The sequence below is a fragment of the Tauraco erythrolophus genome, chromosome 8 (assembly GCF_009769465.1).
Source record: "Tauraco erythrolophus isolate bTauEry1 chromosome 8, bTauEry1.pri, whole genome shotgun sequence".
In the NCBI taxonomy this organism is placed as follows: domain Eukaryota; kingdom Metazoa; phylum Chordata; class Aves; order Musophagiformes; family Musophagidae; genus Tauraco; species Tauraco erythrolophus.
The window spans coordinates 7,145,061-7,163,228 of NC_141472.1; the positions used below are offsets into that span (position 1 = coordinate 7,145,061).

An 18,168-nucleotide genomic window follows, 5' to 3' on the forward strand; every position below is an offset into this window, starting at 1 on the left:
ACAGTGCAGAACCTGAGTCCAGCTCCTGGCAGGACAGTCTGGGTACTGCCCAAACGGTGTTGCTGGTGCTGGCTGATTGCCAGCTACCTAATGCGCCACTGGAGATGAGTCCCTTTGCAAATATTTCCACTTGAGTTGATTTAATTAGATCAGCGCTAGAAATCCTGACATTTTAACAGACAGCTGGGGATATAAGAAAATATAATGCATGAGTCAGTCATTAAAAAAAAAATTAACAATAAACCAAATTCCATTAAACTCAAACAAATACAACCTTTTCTTTTTTAGCTGGAGCAAGAAGTCAAAACAGTGGTTTATTTTAAACCATATTTTTTTAAGTGACATATCCGATTAAACAAAATTGCCATTATAAATGCTGTGATATATTATCTTTTTTAAGAAACTTCATTGTTCTGAGCTTACCAGTTTCCTTTTGCTTCTCAGATGGTGCCAATCACACAAGCTTTTGCACTAAGAAATCTCATAATTCAGACTTTATCTCTTAGCATTGACTGAGGACAAACTCAGAATTCTGGCTACTAGGCAACATGGCCGTACTACCAGCAAAAATAAATAAACAAAAAAAACCCTCAAGGGGTTGCTGACAAAGCAGGAGGTGACCAGAATTAGCCTCAGGAGTCTGTCCTCACTGTCAGATCTAACGTCCCTGCATGGTTTGCTCACTGAAATTTCCACTCTTCCTTAGAAGAGTGAAATTGGTTGTGAAAAAAAGGAAAGCCTATGCATACCCCCAGCAACCTCTGCAGTGGTTTGAAACTTAACCTCTACCTCGACTCTGGACACAGACGGGCTTTCTGATGTGCAGAGAAAGCCTTGCCAACCCTGCCTTGCTTCGAGCATCCCCAGCTTTCTCTTTGGAGCACTGAGCGTACACTGCTCAGTCTTTTTGTTGTCTACCTGAAATATTTACATAGATAAAATGTGGGATACCAGGAGATTGGTACAAAATGGTTTATTCTGAGAACACAAACATGTCCATGTTTCTTCCCACACGCTTTTTGGATGGTGGTTGACATAGGCATGGGAAACTCAGAAAGCACAGGAGCAGCTAGGTCCAGCTGATGACCAGGACAATGCAATGTCTGAATTTGGGGCAAAAGCCCATAGAGAAGAGCCCAACTTAAGGACCAAATGCATACAAAGGTCCAGGGATAGAAAAGGGGTTGTTAGATCATGAATATGCTTGCATTTCCGTGTTTCTTAGAAAGAAAAAGCCAGTGTATTGCAAGAGGTTACCTCCGAACTGAGCTAACAAACCTGACTGAAGCCTGTGTTTTCCAGTATGATTCAATGACTTCAAGAGCCAAACAAGCTGCCAGTTTTGTAGATGACTGTAAAGTTAATTATTCTCAATATTAAGAAAAGAGCACCTTATTTGTCCCTTGTTATCTGACAATTATTTTCAGACATTAGCTCTCCCGGCACCTGTCCTTCCTGGATGCAGGGATTCTGCAGGCAGCCGCTGAACTCGCAGCTTCCTTGCTGCAATGAAAACGAAGCAGTGAGACACTGTAGAACCGAGACGGAAAAGACACACAACAGGCAGAATAGGTGTGCTGTAAAGAGTAATGTTTCTACACAGAACTATGTGCGGAAATAGACTCCACAACTCAGAAAGCTGTAAAGTAGGTATGTTTATTGCAGCGCTGGGTGCACGGGGGATCGCTCCACCACAAACGTGCACACCCATGTTGTGAAAAGAGGGGAAATAAAACCGGTCCTAGGGCCGACACCGAATATGCAAGACAAACAAAATCGGGAGGGGGCACGAACAAGGATGGTTTATTTACAAGAGCAACATTTACAGGTTCTTTTTGATATTGCCTTTGATAAACGAACTGCAGAGCTACGGCTGATCTACCAGACAGACCGTACAGGTCTGATACCAAGAGCTCACAACCTGTCTGTTGCAGCCCAGCTACGTGGCAGAATAAGCCCGCTAATGCACAACCTGCATTAGGAAGCAAAACACACCCAGGACAAAATACCAAATACACCGGGGACGAAACCAACAAAATACACCCGGGACAAAATACCAAATACACCGAGGACGAAAATATCACTCAACATAGACTGAGGCAGAGAACCTTACCCACGAGGCATCCTAAGTGGGGAGGGCGGAGAGGGGAACGAATTCTTCAATCAGTCCATCAGTATGGCATCGAGTCTTCTCCTATCCCCGTTTGGGGTCGAAATTGGGGGCATATTTGTACCCAAGATCTACATTACATCATTAGTGTGGATGTGCATGTGGGGATGACTGTAGACAAGCTTATCGCTTATGTTAACGGCACAAAGTCCATCAATTTCCACCATGCATGGGTGGAGGTAACAGCTCGTTTTGTCCAGGGTGGAAGAATGGAGGAATGAGACCACCGGACCTCCACCCAGTTTCACACTCCTCCCAGACATTAACACCAGATATGGATCTAGTGTTAGTTGTCCCTTTGCCCTGTTATCGACAAAGAGCTCGCAGGCATCCTGCTGCAGGCATGTACATGTCTTACGTGACTTGGACTTTGTGCAGAGACTGCACTCTTCTACAACCCACCGTAGCAGTTTTCTTGTATTTACACAGCAAAAGCATTACATAATTTGAAATCGTCTATACATACTCATAACCCCTCCCCAAAAGGGCAGTCTCTCCTGAGAAATCATTTCCATAGTCCCTGCCTCAGGCTCCTCCTCGACACGCCTCCTCGTGGTTGTGGGCAGGCGTCTTCAGGATGAAGGCCGTAGGTCTTCCTCACTGTGTACTTTTCATCTCTTCTCTAGAATTCCTGTTTTGGCTGAGCTTGCAGGACCAAACCGATTCCAGCCTGGCCTATCCTTGAGCGGCCATCTGGTTGTCTCTTACTTGTTATTGCTTGAAGATAAACGTTAGTCCGTGTTAGTCCTTATCTCTCCTACGTAAGCTAGTCTTTGTCTCCCTGCCTCCGTACAGATGTACGGGTCATGAGTTACAACCTTGCTGGCATTTGTCTTGTCTCTCTTGCCGGCCTTCTCTTTGGGTAGTTAGTATTTCACAGCAGGGATTAGTATTTCATAACTTTTAACATTTCACAGCAATAATTAATATAGCAGTTAATGTAGCAGTTAGTATTTAATATTTAAACAATAGCTAATATAGTCTTATGTGGTTTTATGCCTATTCCTATACCTACCCCCATCAGTCCCCCTTTTTCTATTAAATCAAGTAAATTCTTTTACTTGCGTAAGTTTCCCGATTGATATAACGCTTTGTGCATCGAAGATATCCTCTTAAAACGTGCCAAACCCCTATGTACAGCAGTGCTAGTAACAATATCAAAGCAGCTGTAGCTATTTACAGTATTATAACAGGATGTATTAGATGACTGAAAAATCCTGTAGCAGAAGGCGACCATCCAAAGAGTGCTTCCCACCATTTATGTTCTCCATCCTTTTCTACTCTTTTTACAATTTTCTTTATCTCGTTTGCATCATGATGAACTGTCACCAGAGTTTTCTGATCTGTAGTGACAGCAGCTAGCTTGTTCATTATTACTTCTGAGTCTATGGCATTCAGAACTCCCAACCCTGTTCCTAATACAAAGGCTGTAACTGTGTGCGTGGTGGGGTTGTAAGTAAAATTTAGGAACAGTAGGAGAAGTAGGTTGTAAGGTGTTTAGAGTAGCAGTTGTGGCTTTGCTCAGAGGGGTTGTTGTTACTGTCGTGCTAGCCACCGTTATATTCTGAACTGTGCAATCCAAGAACTTCTGGAATTCGTTAGTCATTTGTTTTCTGTCTAAATCCCCTTCCAGGATCAGGCTTTATGATCTCTAGGTATTCTTGTGGTACTTTACAGTTAGCTTCGAAGGTGGTGCAGTTAAAAAGTAATATGATACCTGTGGGGCTTGTTAGGTCTTCACTAACAGTGCACACATCTTCCTGACCTGTACTAATTGTATTAATTGCGATAGTTATTACCGCGAGAAAAACAACTTTCCAGGTTGGACTTGCGTGACCTTCCATGGAGATCTATGGGCTTTCTTTATTCTGGTGTGATGAATCCAGGCCTTCTGCTCCTTGATCTTGATTGCTGTGTAGGAGGTGAGGAGTACCTGGAATGGTCCTTCCCACTGTGGTTCCAAAGTCCTTTCTGCAAGAGACTTGACATACACAAAATCTCCAGGTTGTATATTATGTACAGGTCCATCTAGACCTCTGCTTCAAGTCCCAAATATATGTTTTTCAATTTTTCTGAGTTGTTTGCTCAATGCCACCATATAGGAAGTCATAATCTCTTCACCAATTTGTGAAGATATTCCCTTTTGTACTCTATAGGGCCATCCATACAGAATTTCGAATGGGCTTAGCCCTTCTTTTGCTCTGGGTTTGGTTCGTATTCGTAAAATTGCCAGAGGTAAAGATTGAGGCCAGGCCAGATTAGTTTCTTGTCCTAATTTGACAATTTGTTGTTTGATCGAATGATTCATTTTCTCCACCTGGCCGCTTGATTGTGGCCGATACGGAGTATGTAATTGCCAATCTATCCCTAGATGGTGGCTTATTTGTATGGCAACCAGTCATTATTAGCCAGCTGGATTAAGTTGAAGACAATGAACTAATTACTAATCAACTCAAGGTACCTATCCTGCCTACAAGAGGCAGGCCATTTCCTCCTAGCTGTGGAGGATGTAACAGTGTCCTTGGTGCCGCAGCCCAGGCTGGTGAGCGACAACTGGTGACCCCGACATGATACATCTGTGAGACCCTGGGAAGCCCCGACTCCCTCGCCGAGCCGAGAGCCTGAGCCAAAGGAGCCGGAGCCAGGAGCTCGAGCGAGAGTCCTTTGGAGAAGAAGGTAAAGCCGCAAGCCCCGATGTGGTATTCGCGGGAGGGAAGCGTGCTGGAGTTGGATGAATGGGCTGGGTCTCTGCTCACCCATAAAGCCTTTGTGAAAACAAAAAATGGTAAAACAAAAAGGGGGAATTATGGCACCAATCATTCTTACCCAGCTGGACTAATCAACTCAAGGTACCTATCCTGCCTACAAGAGGCAGGCCATTTCCTCCTGGCTGCGGAGGATGCAACAGTGTCCTTGGTGCCGCAGCCCAGGCTGGTGAGCAACAACTGGTGACCCCGAGGTGATACATCCGTGAGACCCTGGGAAGCCCTGACTCCCTCGCTGAGCCGAGAGCCTGAGCCAAAGGAGCCCGAGCCAAAAGAGCTGGAGCCGGGAGCTCGAGCGAGAGTCCTTTGGAGAAGAAGGTAAAGCCGCAAGCCCCGATGTGGTATTCGCGGGAGGGAAGCGTGCTGGAGTTGGATGAATGGGCCGGGTCTCTGCTCACCGTAAAGCCTTCGTGAAAACAAAAAAATGGTAAAACAAAAAGGGGGAATTATGGCAACCAGTCATTATTAGCCAGCTGGATTGAGTTGAAGACAATGAACTAATTACTAATCAACTCAAGGTACCTATCCTGCCTACAAGAGGCAGGCCATTTCCTCCTGGCTGCGGAGGATGCAACAGCGTCCTTGGTGCCGCAGCCCAGGCTGGTGAGCAACAAATTTGTTGTATTACCTTGGAGGTAAAATGTGGTCCTCTATCTGAGGATATTACCACCGGAACTCCGAACCTGGGTATAATTTCTTGGAGCAATGCTTTAGTTACTTCCTGAGCCTTAGCTGTTCTGCACGGGAAAGCTTCTGGCCAGCCTGAAAAGGTATCAGTTAGTACAAGCAGATATCGATACCACCCTTTTCTAGGAAGTTCCAAGAAATCAATTTGCCAATGTTGTCCCGGACCATTCCCTTTCCCAATTTGGCCCATTTCTGGCTTTGCAACAATTTTTGGATTAGTCTGGAGGCAAAGATCACATTGTTGAGTTACCTGCCTGACAGTGGTATACAGATTTCGAGCTACCATGTGTCTGATAAGGTATTTATATAATGCTTCTGCTCCCCAGTGGCCTTTCTTGGACCAATGGCCAAACCATATAAGAAGGAACTATAAGTTTTCTGTGCGATGTTATGGCCCACCCATCCTCATTGTATGATCCTTCTAAATCTGTGATAAGCTTACGGTCCTCCTTTGTATATTCTAGCTTACTTTCTAAAGATATATGTCCATCAGGGATTAGTGCTCCTTCTACCTTTATCTCTTTTCTCTAGCAGCCTGTTTTGCCTCTCTATCTGCCAGTTCATTCTCTCTTTCCAATTCTGTGCTCACCTTCTGGTGTGCCCTGATGTGCATAATTGCCGCTCTTTCAGGAAGTTGAACTGCATTCAAGAGTTTTAAAATCTCTTCTGCATGTTTGATAGCTTTTCCTTGGGAATTTAGCAGTCCCCTCTCTTTCCATAATGCTCTGTGGGCATGTACAACTCTAAAGGCATATTCAGAATCAGTCCAAATATTCACAACTTTTCCTTGGGCTTTTTCTAGAGCTCAAGTCAGGGCTATGATTTCGGCTTTCTGTGCCGAGGTGTCAGCTGGTAATGGTCCCAATTCTATTACCATTTCAGAAGTGGTGACGGTGTATCCAGAATGTCACTTTCCACTCATAACATAACTGCTTCCGTCTGTGAACCAGTGTTCTACCCCCTCCATGGGGGCATCCTTGAGGCCAGCACGGCTGGAGTGCGTAGCCTCAATTGTTTTGAGACAGTCATGATCCACTGATTCTCCAGTGTTCCCACTGAGAAATGAAGCTGGGTTAACAATGTTAGTAGTTATAATTTCAACATCATCCTGTTCAACTATGATGGCTTGATACCTCAGGAACCTCTGTGGAGAGAGCCAATGTCCCCCTTTCGCTTCAAGGACCGCAGACACTGTGTGGGACACAAAAACAGTCATTTTCTGGCCCAAGGTAAACTTCCGGGCCTCTTGGATGTTCAGGATGACTGCTGTCACCACTCTCAGGCAACTGGGCCATCCTTTTGCGGCAGCATCCAGTTGTTTGGAGAAGTACTCCACAGCTTGTCTGTATGGTCCCAGGTCCTGTGCCAGTATCCTTAATGCTATTCCCTGGATATTACTAAAGAATACAGCAGTTTAACAAGCAAGCCATAGTTGTATATCCAGAGCCAACACCACCCCATCATTCCTAAAAAGGTTCATAGCTCTTTCACAGTCTGTGGTTGGGGGTGGTCTGGCATACGGCTTCTTTCCGGGCCTGTCCCAAGAAATGCTGTCTGGCACTGATTTCATACTCAAGGTATGTAACCTGTTGCAATGTCACTTGTGCCTTTTTCTGAAACACCCAGTACCCCTGGAGCCCAAGAAAATTTAACAGACTTACAGTCCAGATGACACAGGATTCTCTGGTCTTGGTCGCGATAAGGAGGTCGTCTACATATTGTAGTACTTTTTCTTCTTCTGACGGTAGTTCCCATGACTCCAGGTCTTGTGCTAATAGGTTCCCGAAGATCATAGGGCTGTTTTTGAAACCTTGTGGCAACACCATCCATGTGAGCTAGGTCTTTCGACCACTCTTAGGATTTTCCCACTTGAAAGCAAAAATTTTCTAACTGGCTTCATGGAGAGGGAGGCAAAAGAAGGCATCCTTTGAATCTAAAACTGTAAACCAAGTTAAATCAGGAGTTAGAGTAGTTAGTAAGGTATATGGGTTAGCAACCACGGGGTATAGGTCTTCCATTATTTTGTTAATGGCCCTCAGATCTCGGACTATTCTATAGGACCTATCTTGTTTTCGGACAGGGAGGATCGGCGTATTGAATTCTGATTCACGTTCCCTCAATAGACCTAACTCTAGGAATTGCTCTATAATTGGACAAATCCCTTCTCTATCTTCCTTTTTTTTTTTAGCGGGTACTGTTTAATTCTTACTGCTCTCTGTCTGTTTTTCAAATTTATTACCACCAGCTGGGCATTTTTGGCATGTCCTGGGACATCAGTTGCCCAAACCCCGGGATATACCTGGCTGGTGATTTCCACGTCGATTTTTCCTTCTATGGGAACAATTAGCCAAAAGTAACCTCATTATTTGTACATATTGATGATCATTTACCTCCAGAGTAATCTCACCCTTTTTAAACTTTATTGTGGCTCCTAATTGTTCCAATACATCTCTTCCCAAAAGGGCTTTCGGGGAGGTCGGCATATACAAGAATTTATGAATGCCCACTTGCTTGCCCAGTTTGTATTTTAAAGGTTAAAAAAAGTAAGCTTTTTCTCTCTGGCCAGTTGCTTGCTCCTTTTACTACAATGTAATCACTTCCTAAAGGCATCAAGGCCTGATTTAAAACTGAATACGTTGCCCCCGTATCTATTAAAAATTCCATTTCCTTTTGTTCCTCCCCTAGCCTCATTACAACCAGTGGATCTGCTAGTCAATCTTCTTTTACATGTGCAATCACTTTTCCTTGGCTATTGTGCCACCTGGCGTTCCCTTGGCGCTGTCGTTCTGGACACTCCTTTTTCCAGTGACCGGTCTTTTTACATATAGCACATTGATCTCTGCCAAGAGGGGCCGGTCCATATGTGGGCTTGGGTTTAGGTTTCCACTCCCCGTCCTCTCTGACCACTGCTATCACTCTTCCTCAGTCACGTCTGTAACTGTCCTCTCTATTACTGAACACTCTCCATGCCTCTTCTAACAATGTTTCCAGATTTTTACCATCCATAGGACGTCATTTTTGTAGTTTGCGCCCAATGTCACTTGTTGATTGTCCTAGAAACAGGGATACCAATTGCTGCATTCCCGTTTCCAACCCAGGATCCAGGGGCGTATGTCGGTGCATCGCATCCCTTCATCGATCTAGGAATTCGGATGGTGACTCAGAAGGACCTTGCTTTACTGCGTATAATACTGCCCAATTTATTGCTTTGGGAATAGCTCTCTCCATTCCACTCCCGATATGCCCATAATCTCTCCACAGCAGCCGTTTGATTTGGATCCCACTTTGGGTCTTGCAAGGGGAAACATTCTTTACCATCCACCCCTTGTGCCTCATAGTGATCTTTTGCAAGATCCCCAGCAGGTTTTATGACTAATTGTTTCTCTGTTGCAGTTAAGCATTCCAACATGAATTGCATATCATCCCAATCAGGGTTGTGCTGCTTTATTATAAGTTTAAGAGTCTGAGTAGTAGTTACTGGGTCTTTACGATATCCCCGAGCGGCTTCTTTCCATTCTCTTAGATCAGTACAAGAAAATGGTACTTTAATCCTTCTTGTTTCCCCCTCTGGTCCTATTGCTTCCCGGAGGGGTGCTTGTATAATTTGTGCTGCCGGCTGCTCTGCTTTCATGGGCTGTTTCTGCCTAGTACGGGAGGATATTGGGCTATCTGGAGGAATAGAGATCTCGTCTGGCTCCTCATCCCGTCTCTGTGGCCGAGGAGGGGGCATAAAAACATCAGTCAGATCTTGTTCTGATTCTTGGTGGACTTGGCTTATTCTAGTGCACCTCTGTCCAATACTACAGGCAGAACAACATCTCTTTAACTTATTTTCGTTCCCCTTTCTGTTTTCTTTTTCTAATGCTAAGACCATAGGATCACGTGGGGGCGGCCTCAGTCCGCAATCTTTTTGCCATTCAGGGTTGTCTCGGAGAACAAAGAACATATCCGCGTATTTAACTTCATCCCATTTTTCTTCCCTTCTTAGGAACAACATTAATTGTAAAAGCGTGTCATAGTTTAGTGTTCCACCTTCACTGGGCCATTTAGCTTCATTTTCTAGCTTATAAAGCGGCCACCATTGGTTACAATATTTAATTAATTTCTTCTTATTCTCCGTGCCCCCTTGTCCGACTATATCTTTCCAGTGCTTCAATATGCACCCCAGAGGGGTATTCTCATAGGGATGCTTACTTCCTCCTCCTCCCATTCTACTTACTTTTTCCCTTTCCTCCAAAATTTCCACTTAAATCTTTTGTTTGATTCTCTTATTACTTTCTCCCAATCCTCTTCGTACACTTCCCACAACTTGTCGGGGAATGGAATTTCTTTTGAACACACTATCTTCTCTATACTTATTTCCCTGTAATCTTCTCCTAATTCACTCAAGTCTGCACATTCCCTGCATTTAGTTTTCCTGTTCCAGGATACACAGTACCACTTCCGTGTACACGCTCTACAACTTATCAAAACCCACGTGCTGTGTGTCTGTTTCAAATTAAAAGGGTTCCACAACCATTGGCACTTAATACAGGGAATTTCTCTTCTAAATGCAACGTCACTGTGTTCACTTATATCAGGTTGTTCCCAATCTAATGCTGTCAATTGCCCTATGGGAGTAATATATGCTCCTTGTAAATATATGGTTTTGTCGTTTCTCAAGATCCAGTAACTAAAACAACGGAGGTATTCCCAGGGTTCTAATCCGAATCATTTAAGTAATTGAACTTCCCAATTGAATTCCACCCAAGGCATAAAAGCATACCTGGTGAACCAACTACACACACTCTCATTCGACTTGCTCTCTAGGATGCGCTTCGTTCATCTCCGGCCGCTCTCCTGGCAGAGAACACAGCACCGCAGATCAGAACTCCACACTCGCTCCGTGCGCAATTGCACGTCTCATTCCCTCAAACACTCACTCAGTAATTTGCCGACATACAATCATAAATTCTTACAGTAGGTAGTGGCGTACTACATGAAACATGGAACGACAGGAACAGCAGAACGCTTACACAGCCGATAATTGTTATCAACCCAGCTATTACCCCTCCTGCAGCTGCCAATATTATATAAGTCGTATGACTGTGAGGTTGCTCTACTTAGCCACCCCTCTATGTTGGACTCAATGTTTGGGTGTCCGAGGGAAGTGGTGAAACGGTGCCTCACCCTTTAGAGAAGTAGCGGCAGCCTTGGAGTTTGCTTGATCTGCTCGCAAGATCGCTAGCGGCCTGCCTGTCTCTGGTTCTTGCTGGCTCAGTCTCCGGATCTGGCTTCCAGCTCACCAGTCTCTGGTCCTTGCTGGCCCAGTCTCCGTATCTGGATGCCAGCTCACCAGTCTCTGGTCCTCAAAGGCAGCACACTCCCCAGGGCCCGTACCGCAGGACACCCTGCCCTGCTCGGGGACAACACTGCACGCCGGATGTCTCCATGCGGTTTTACCCGAACATACCGTTTTTCCACGCCTCAGGAAGTCCTTGTCTGCGCCCGGGTAATCGGCTGAGGAGAGGAGGCTCCTCCGAGGAAAGTTCTCGGGGCGCGCCCAGGGGCGTCCGCTCCGCAGTCGGTTCCACAGTCGAGCAGAGAGTCTCCTGGCTGGCTTACCAAAACTGACGTGCGGAAACAGACTCCACAACTGGGAAAGATGTAAAGTAGGTATGTTTATTGCAGCGCTGGGTGCACGGGGGATTGCTCCACCACAAATGTGCACACCCGCTGTAGCGGTTTTCTCGTATTTATACAGACATACTCATAACCCCCTCCCCAAAAGGGCAGTCTCTCCTGAGAAATCATTTCCATAGTCCCTGCCTCAGGATCCGCCTCAGGCTCCTCCTCGACACACCTCCTGGTGGTCGTGGGCAGGGGTCTTTGGGATGAAGGCCGTAGGTCTTCCTCACTGTGTACTTTTCATCTCTTCTCTAGAATTCCTGTTTTGGCTGAGCTTGCAGGGCCAAACCGGTTCCAGCCTGGCCTATCCTTGAGCGGCCATCTGGTTGTCTCTTACTTGTTATTGCTTGAAGATAAACGTTAGTCTTTGTTAGTCCTTATCTCTCCTACGTAAGCTAGTCTTTGTCTCCCTGCCTCCGTACAGATGTACGGGTCATGAGTTACAACCTTGCTGGCATTTGTCTTGTCTCTCTTGCCGGCCTTCTCTTCGGGTAGTTAGTATTTCACAGCAGGGATTAGTGTTTCACAACTTCTAACATTTCACAGCAATAATTCATATAGCAGTTAATGTACCAGTTCGATTTAATATTTAAACAATAGCTAATATAGTCTTATGCGGTTTTATGCCTATTCCTGTACCTACCCCCATCAGAACTCTATAACCAAGCTACATGGTCAGTCCCCCTGCACCGCCACCTCCCTCTGCCCACAGCGGGGCTGGGGACCCGGCCGCCGGGACCAGGTACGGAGGGGCACGAGCAGCCCCTCTTTGCGGAGGGCCGGCCTCGACTCAAGCAGCAGCAGCAGCACTAGCTCCCAGGGCGGGCAGAGAGCCGCGGCTCAGTGCCGGAGCCCGCCCGCCCGCCCGCGCGCGCCTCCTCAGCGCCGCTCGGTAGCGGCCACCGCCGCTTTCCCGCTCCCCAGGGGCCACCTCCCGCCCCGGGCGGGGCGTGGCTGGCGGCCCGTTTGAAACGAGCCAATCAGCACAGGGCGGGCAGCGGGCGCACCTCTTCCATTGGTTCCGGCTGGGGAGGGGCGGGCACTGGCGGCAGCGCGGGCGGAGGCAGAAGGCTCGCTCCAGCTTCCGCGGTCTGTCCCAGAAGTCAGTTAGAGAGAGTGGGCGGGGCTAGGCTAACGACTGCTCCTGGCATTGGCTGGCGAGGCTCCTGGGTACGGCGATCCTCGCTAATTGCGGACAGCTTCCTCCCTGCCCCGGGAGGGCGGGCCCGCCTCTGCTCTCTTATTGGCCAGCGCTGGTGCCGCCGCCTCGCGGTTGGCGGTGGAGCCGAGGAGGGCGGGGAGAAGGCGCCGGAGCGGCCATGACCGAAGCTGCGGCGGGCGCTCTGGTGTGACAGTGGGAGCAGCGAGGGGCCGCGTGGGGGTCCCGCTGCCGCGCCCCGGCTGGCTCCCGCATGGAGGCAGCGGCGCGGAGGCGGGAACTGGAGGCTGGTGGGGCCAAGGTAAGCGGAGGGGGTCCCGGGTGGCGGGGGGACCGCGCCCTCTGGGCCCCTCCTGCGGCGCCCCCGGCCGGTACCGGGCGGGGGTTCTGGCGGGCGGCTGGCTGCCGGGGCCGGCCGCGGCAGCGCTCTGCCCGTGCTGGGCCTTGCTCCCGCGGCGGAGCGCGGTTTGCCCGCGTTGCGCGGCGGGGCGGGGGGCGCAGGCGGAGCCCGACGGCGGCGGGAGGGAAGCGTTGCTGCCGGTTCGGAGCTGTGTCGGGCAGTGGGAGGCGTTTGCCTGGCAGAAATAAACGTGCCTGGCGGCGCTTCTGAACGCCGGTTGCCTGGAGGGTTTCCTTAATTACAGAGATATATAAGCATCATTTTAAGCGAGCGAGGAGTAGCTTAATGCGGCGCATACGTTTTCCCTCAGGTTCTGTTTTTGTTTTGCGGTTTGTTTTTGTTGTGTTTTCCCTAATTCTCCTATTTTTTCTTAGCTTTCTACTCAGTTATGTGTGGAAATACTGTATTTCCGGGTGAGAATCCCCAAGAACAGGTGTTGTATTACTTCAGTGACAAGTCTGCTTGCCCTTGCGTCCGCAGGGGGGTTGTTGGAGAGCTGATTTAGGCTGGTTTGTTCCCAGCCATGCTGTTGGCAAACACTTCACATGCTTTGGGCAGTTACATGCCTTCAGTTGGATGTAGTTTGGTGGCACTGTGCAGAGAGCTCATGTCACACAACTGGTGTATGAAGGTAACATTCTCTTAGTAATTATTGTCTGCAGCTATGTGATTAGTGTTTGATATGTATTAATGCACTTAGATAAAAACTTTTGCTTTGTTTTGGTAATGATGTTCAAGAAGCTGGTTAGAAATGCCTGATTATTTTTCTTTTAATGCATCGTTTCTGCTGATTTTTGAGCCAGTTTGCAGCTACAGCTTTTCCCTCTTCTACCCATACCAGTAGGACTGGAATGGGGGACTGTAGCTACAAAGTGGTAGCTGAGGCTGCACAGGGTGTCAGTAGGTTTGGACAAATCAGATCTTTCCATGATGTGCCACAGCCTCTTCACCCCCGATATCGCTGCTGGCAATTCTCCCACAGACACAGGGCCACGGCCCTTTCTCAGGGCCTAGAATTCTGGCTAGTGGGGTCAGAGGTGGCTTGGAACTGTGCTGTCTGCCTCAGATCTTTTCAGCAGTCTTCTGTGTTTCTGTGTCAACTCCCCTCTCCCAGTGCTGTGCGGAAGGCAATTAAAGAGAGCGGCGCTGGGAGGGGAGTGAGGTTGTGGCTGGAGCTGCACTGAAGCACGTTGGTGGTGGGCAGTATAGCTCTGCCATCCCCACTCAGATGCTGTCATGGTTGCCACACTCCCTGCTCCCACTCAGCAGCTCCTCATCTGCTTGCCCTCGCAGCCTTGTTGTGCGTGGACACAGTCCCCCGTTGGAGAAAGTTTGCGTGATTAGTTTCTGGATTAATATCGAGAGATGAAACTTTGGGAACAGGAGTTCTTCAGGTTGAAAAGTTACATCAGTTCTGGCAAGACTTATGTTAAAATTTCTTTTGTAACCCTTCTCTAAGTGCGGTTTCTGTTTATACTTAGAAAAATGTGATAGACTTGCCTTGAATAAGTTGCTAGTTCCCACCTGTTGTACAGCTGTTGTTAGCCATTGGACAAAAAAAAAAATAGGGACTTGCATTACATTTCAAGTTACGTGTGCAGAGCCAATGTTGCATTTATTATTTTTAAAAAAACTATGTACTAAATATCTCTCATCTTACCATTTAAAAAAATACTTATTAGCAGCCCCATCAATGTTGCTATAGCATGGTGTCACGTGCCTGGTACACTGAGAGGAGAGGGTTTAGAAAGGAGAGATGGATGTAATGCTTCCTCTGCTTATTAAAATGTTACAGAGATCCACTACTTAGCTGACGGATTGTAGGCACTAGCCAATTTTGAAAAAACACCCAGGCAAATGAATGGAAGCAATATCCATTGAGGCTTATTAAACAAAGTATGTTAGGATTTGGAAGACGAACACGCAGGCTGCATGCTCCTTGGGATGCTCACACCCAACATCTACCCTGTATGGCTGTGTGCTTGCCCTGTTTTTGTATCTTTAGTTGTATAACTGAAGTTGAACGTATGGAACAGATGCATATTGGCTGATTACTGGAATAAATGCACCTTTGGTCTGTCTTGGTGTTGTGGTTCAGCCCAGCTGGCAGCTAAAGCCACCACTCAGCCACTTGCTCGCTGCTCCCCTCAGTGAGGTGGAGAGGAGAAAAGTGTAACACAAGGTGTGAGGGTTGAGATAAGAACAGAGGGGGATCACCCACTGACCATGGTCCTGGGCAAAACGGACTTGACTTGAGAACAGATCAATTTAATTTATTAACAATTATTTGAGAAGATAAGAGGAAACAAAGCCAGATCTTGAAACACCTTCCCCCCACCCTTCTTCCTGGCTCTGCCCCCTCCCCCAGGAGCCCAGGGGGACACAAATGGGGGGCTGCAGGTCAGTTCATCACACGCTGTTTCTGCCGCTCCTTTCTCAAAGGAGGAGGACTCCTGACACTCTTCCCCTGCTCCAGTGAATTCCCTACTCACGGGACAATCCACAGACTTCTCCAATGTGAGTCCTTCCTGCAGGATGCAGTCCTTACCCATCACATCACTCTGGTGTGGGCTTTTCTACAGAGTCACAGCTTCTTAGGGAGCTGCCACCTGCTCTGGCGTGGGGTTTTCCACAGACTTCAGATGCATCTCTGCTTTGTCATCAGTCTGCAGCAGCCTACTGAGACAATTCTCTATGACCTCCTTCAGGCACAGGCATCTCTGCTCCAGTGTGGAGTTGTCCAAGAGCTGCGGGTGGGTCTCTCATGGGTGTCAGAGGGGCCGCTGCTGTCTCACCACGGGCTGCAGGGGAATCTTAGCTCCGGCACCTCCTCTGCTCCATCTTCACTGACCTGGTGTCTGTGTGGCCGTTTCTCTCAGGTCTCAGCCCTCTCTCCACTGCAGCCCAACGACCCTCGGCAGTCCTGGCAGTACAAACTCTGCCCAGTGGGCACCCTGGGATCAGGGCACTTTGGAGCTCTCCAAGCTGTGCCGCTGTGGCCGTCTCCAGTCTAGTGGTGCTGGCCCAGCACTGACAGCTGTCCACCTCGGAGTCTGGGGAGGGGGGCAGCCCCCGCCTCCCCCATCTCTTCACTGTAGGTCGGAGTCTGGTTCTGGCTCCTTTGTCCCCATCTTAAATATGGGATTCGCAGAGGTGCTGATGGCTCAGCCCCGGCCTGAGGGGATGGGGATGTCTGACCTGGACAGAGACGGGTTGGAGCAGTTTTGGAGCCCAGGAAGTTTTTTTTGCAGCTGCTGGCAGGGGTCGTCTCTGCAGCCCCTTCCCTGCTGCCAAAACGCCATCACGCAAACCCAGCACACTCAGTGCAGTCCATTGTGTATTCCGAAGCCCACAGCAGAATGTGGCCATGCTGCTGAGTAGGTGGGCTGCGGGGCTGTAACTGGCTTTGGGTAGCTCACGTTTTTGAAGGCTCTTGCATAATAGAGCAGTAGGGAAATGCCTCTCCTTTCTGTTCTGTTCTTTTTTTCCTATTTTCTTTGTGCTGTCCTCCTCATGAATACAAATGCAACTTTGAAAGGGAGAAATGACCCTGAGCAGGTACGGTATTTCCGTCTGGTAGTGCAGGTGGTCCTGTCTCTGGACCAATATGGGAGTGTTCATCCAGATCAGCTTCCTGAATCCTCTCAGCACATCACTGCAACTGCTTGTGACAGCAGGGAGCAGGAGTGTGAGGCGAGTTACGTCTTGCAGGTCTCTGTTGTAGCAACCTGACTGGTAGCAAGCAGCCTGTGCAGTTGTGCTAACTGCAGTCTGACACTGCTTGGATCTGCAGGTGTGACCTGCTGTGGTGCTTTTCTGCCTCCCCCCCCACTCCCAAATAAAAATACTAGTTTTTTTGTCTGTGACATCCTTGTTCTGCTAAATAAGGGCTTGGGAAGGGATATATTGTGAATGTTTTCCTCTTTTAAACCAGTACTTGCGTTATTCTTTTTCATATAAGAATAAAACTCTGTTATTGAAACACATTTAAGTTATCACCAAATAATAATAATTCCAGTTGTTATGTTAATTGGAAATTATCATGATTTGGCAGCTAAGTACTGACTGTGTCAGGTACTTCAGATTTCCATTTTTAAAAAATACTGATAGCCAAGGTAGTAACTGAGAAACAGAACAAAACTCGAGTATTCAGTGCTGTTTTTTTCTCCTTTTTTTTCTCCACCTCAAGTTAGCTACTATGCATGTTGGCCATCCGTGCCTCTAGTTACAGACCTGTATGTGCCATACCTCATGTGTGAGAAGTTTTTGGATTTTACACAGTAGGAGCTCAAAAAGGAGTGTGTGTTTTTCAGGAAGTTTTCCCACTTCATTGGCTTGAGGAAACTCTACCAAGTGTTTCTGGGTTTTGTGTAAGAGTACCTGTGCTGATGTTTGCTGTATCCAGGAGGTGGGCTAAGGTTTGTTTGAACAACCCATTTCTATGTAGTGCTGATAAATGGTTCTCTGCTCTGTTCCGTTTTCCATGGGTGTTCTGTTGGTGCTGATTTCTGAAGCAGGAAAAGCAGCAGGTCAAGGAGTGAATGATATGAGAGGTAGGATTGCTGAACAGTGCTGCATGTGCTGTAGTTTTCCTGTCCGCTCGCCCGTGCCACTGGTGCCAGTCAGCTTGCAATAACGTGGTGGAAAGACGTCAGCATAGCAGTTAATTGGGGGTGGGGGTGACACGGAGACCACACGACACAAAACCCGACAGGCATGTTTTTCTGATTCTGGGATGCTCAAGTGGTGCTGGCTGTACCAGTTCCAAGGTGCCTTGCGTGGCCACTTTTAGCCGACTGGTCCTGGTAAAATGAAGTTGCAGTATACTGATACTTGCAGAAAGGCCAGGTGTTCTTCTGTGTGGAGAGCTGCTTTGGGTGCCATGATGGACAGTGCTGTTGGTGTTCCCCTGGCATGCTACGTCTTGGCTAAAAGTGAAGCTTTTTGGTTTTTCATGTATTGCAGGTAGAATTTGACAATTCTGTTTACATCCGTCATCATTTGACTTTCTATTTTGTCTCATCGCAGGGATATATTAACAGTGCACTTGATAACCAATGGTTGTAAGCTTAGAGAAGGCTCCTTCCTTGTGGGAAGGATGTCTGGATTTATGCTGTGAGGGAGATGTTACTTGGAAATGCTGCTTAAACACAGTACTAGAGTTGGAAATACGATAATCCTTTTTAAGCTGTTTAAGATGCTGAGAAAACTTGGGTAATAGATTCTGTCAGTGACATTCTTTACAAGTCCCTGGTGCTTTGTAGAGCTGTGATAGTATGAAAAGTAGAGCATCTGATTCTTCAACAGAAGAAATTAAAAT

General features: G+C 47.5%; 1 protein-coding gene across 2 annotated transcripts in view; it reads left to right on the top strand.

Moving 5' to 3' along the window:
* The first annotated feature begins 12,701 nt into the window (after positions 1-12,701).
* The window catches only part of PCNT (pericentrin), a 128,927-nt gene continuing 123,460 nt past the window's right edge, over positions 12,702-18,168 (top strand). For both annotated transcript variants that reach the window (XM_086616121.1, XM_086616122.1), the window contains exon 1: positions 12,702-12,749. In XM_086616121.1, the coding sequence (XP_086472247.1) occupies positions 12,702-12,749 (48 nt within the window). The remainder of the gene's footprint in view (positions 12,750-18,168) is intronic.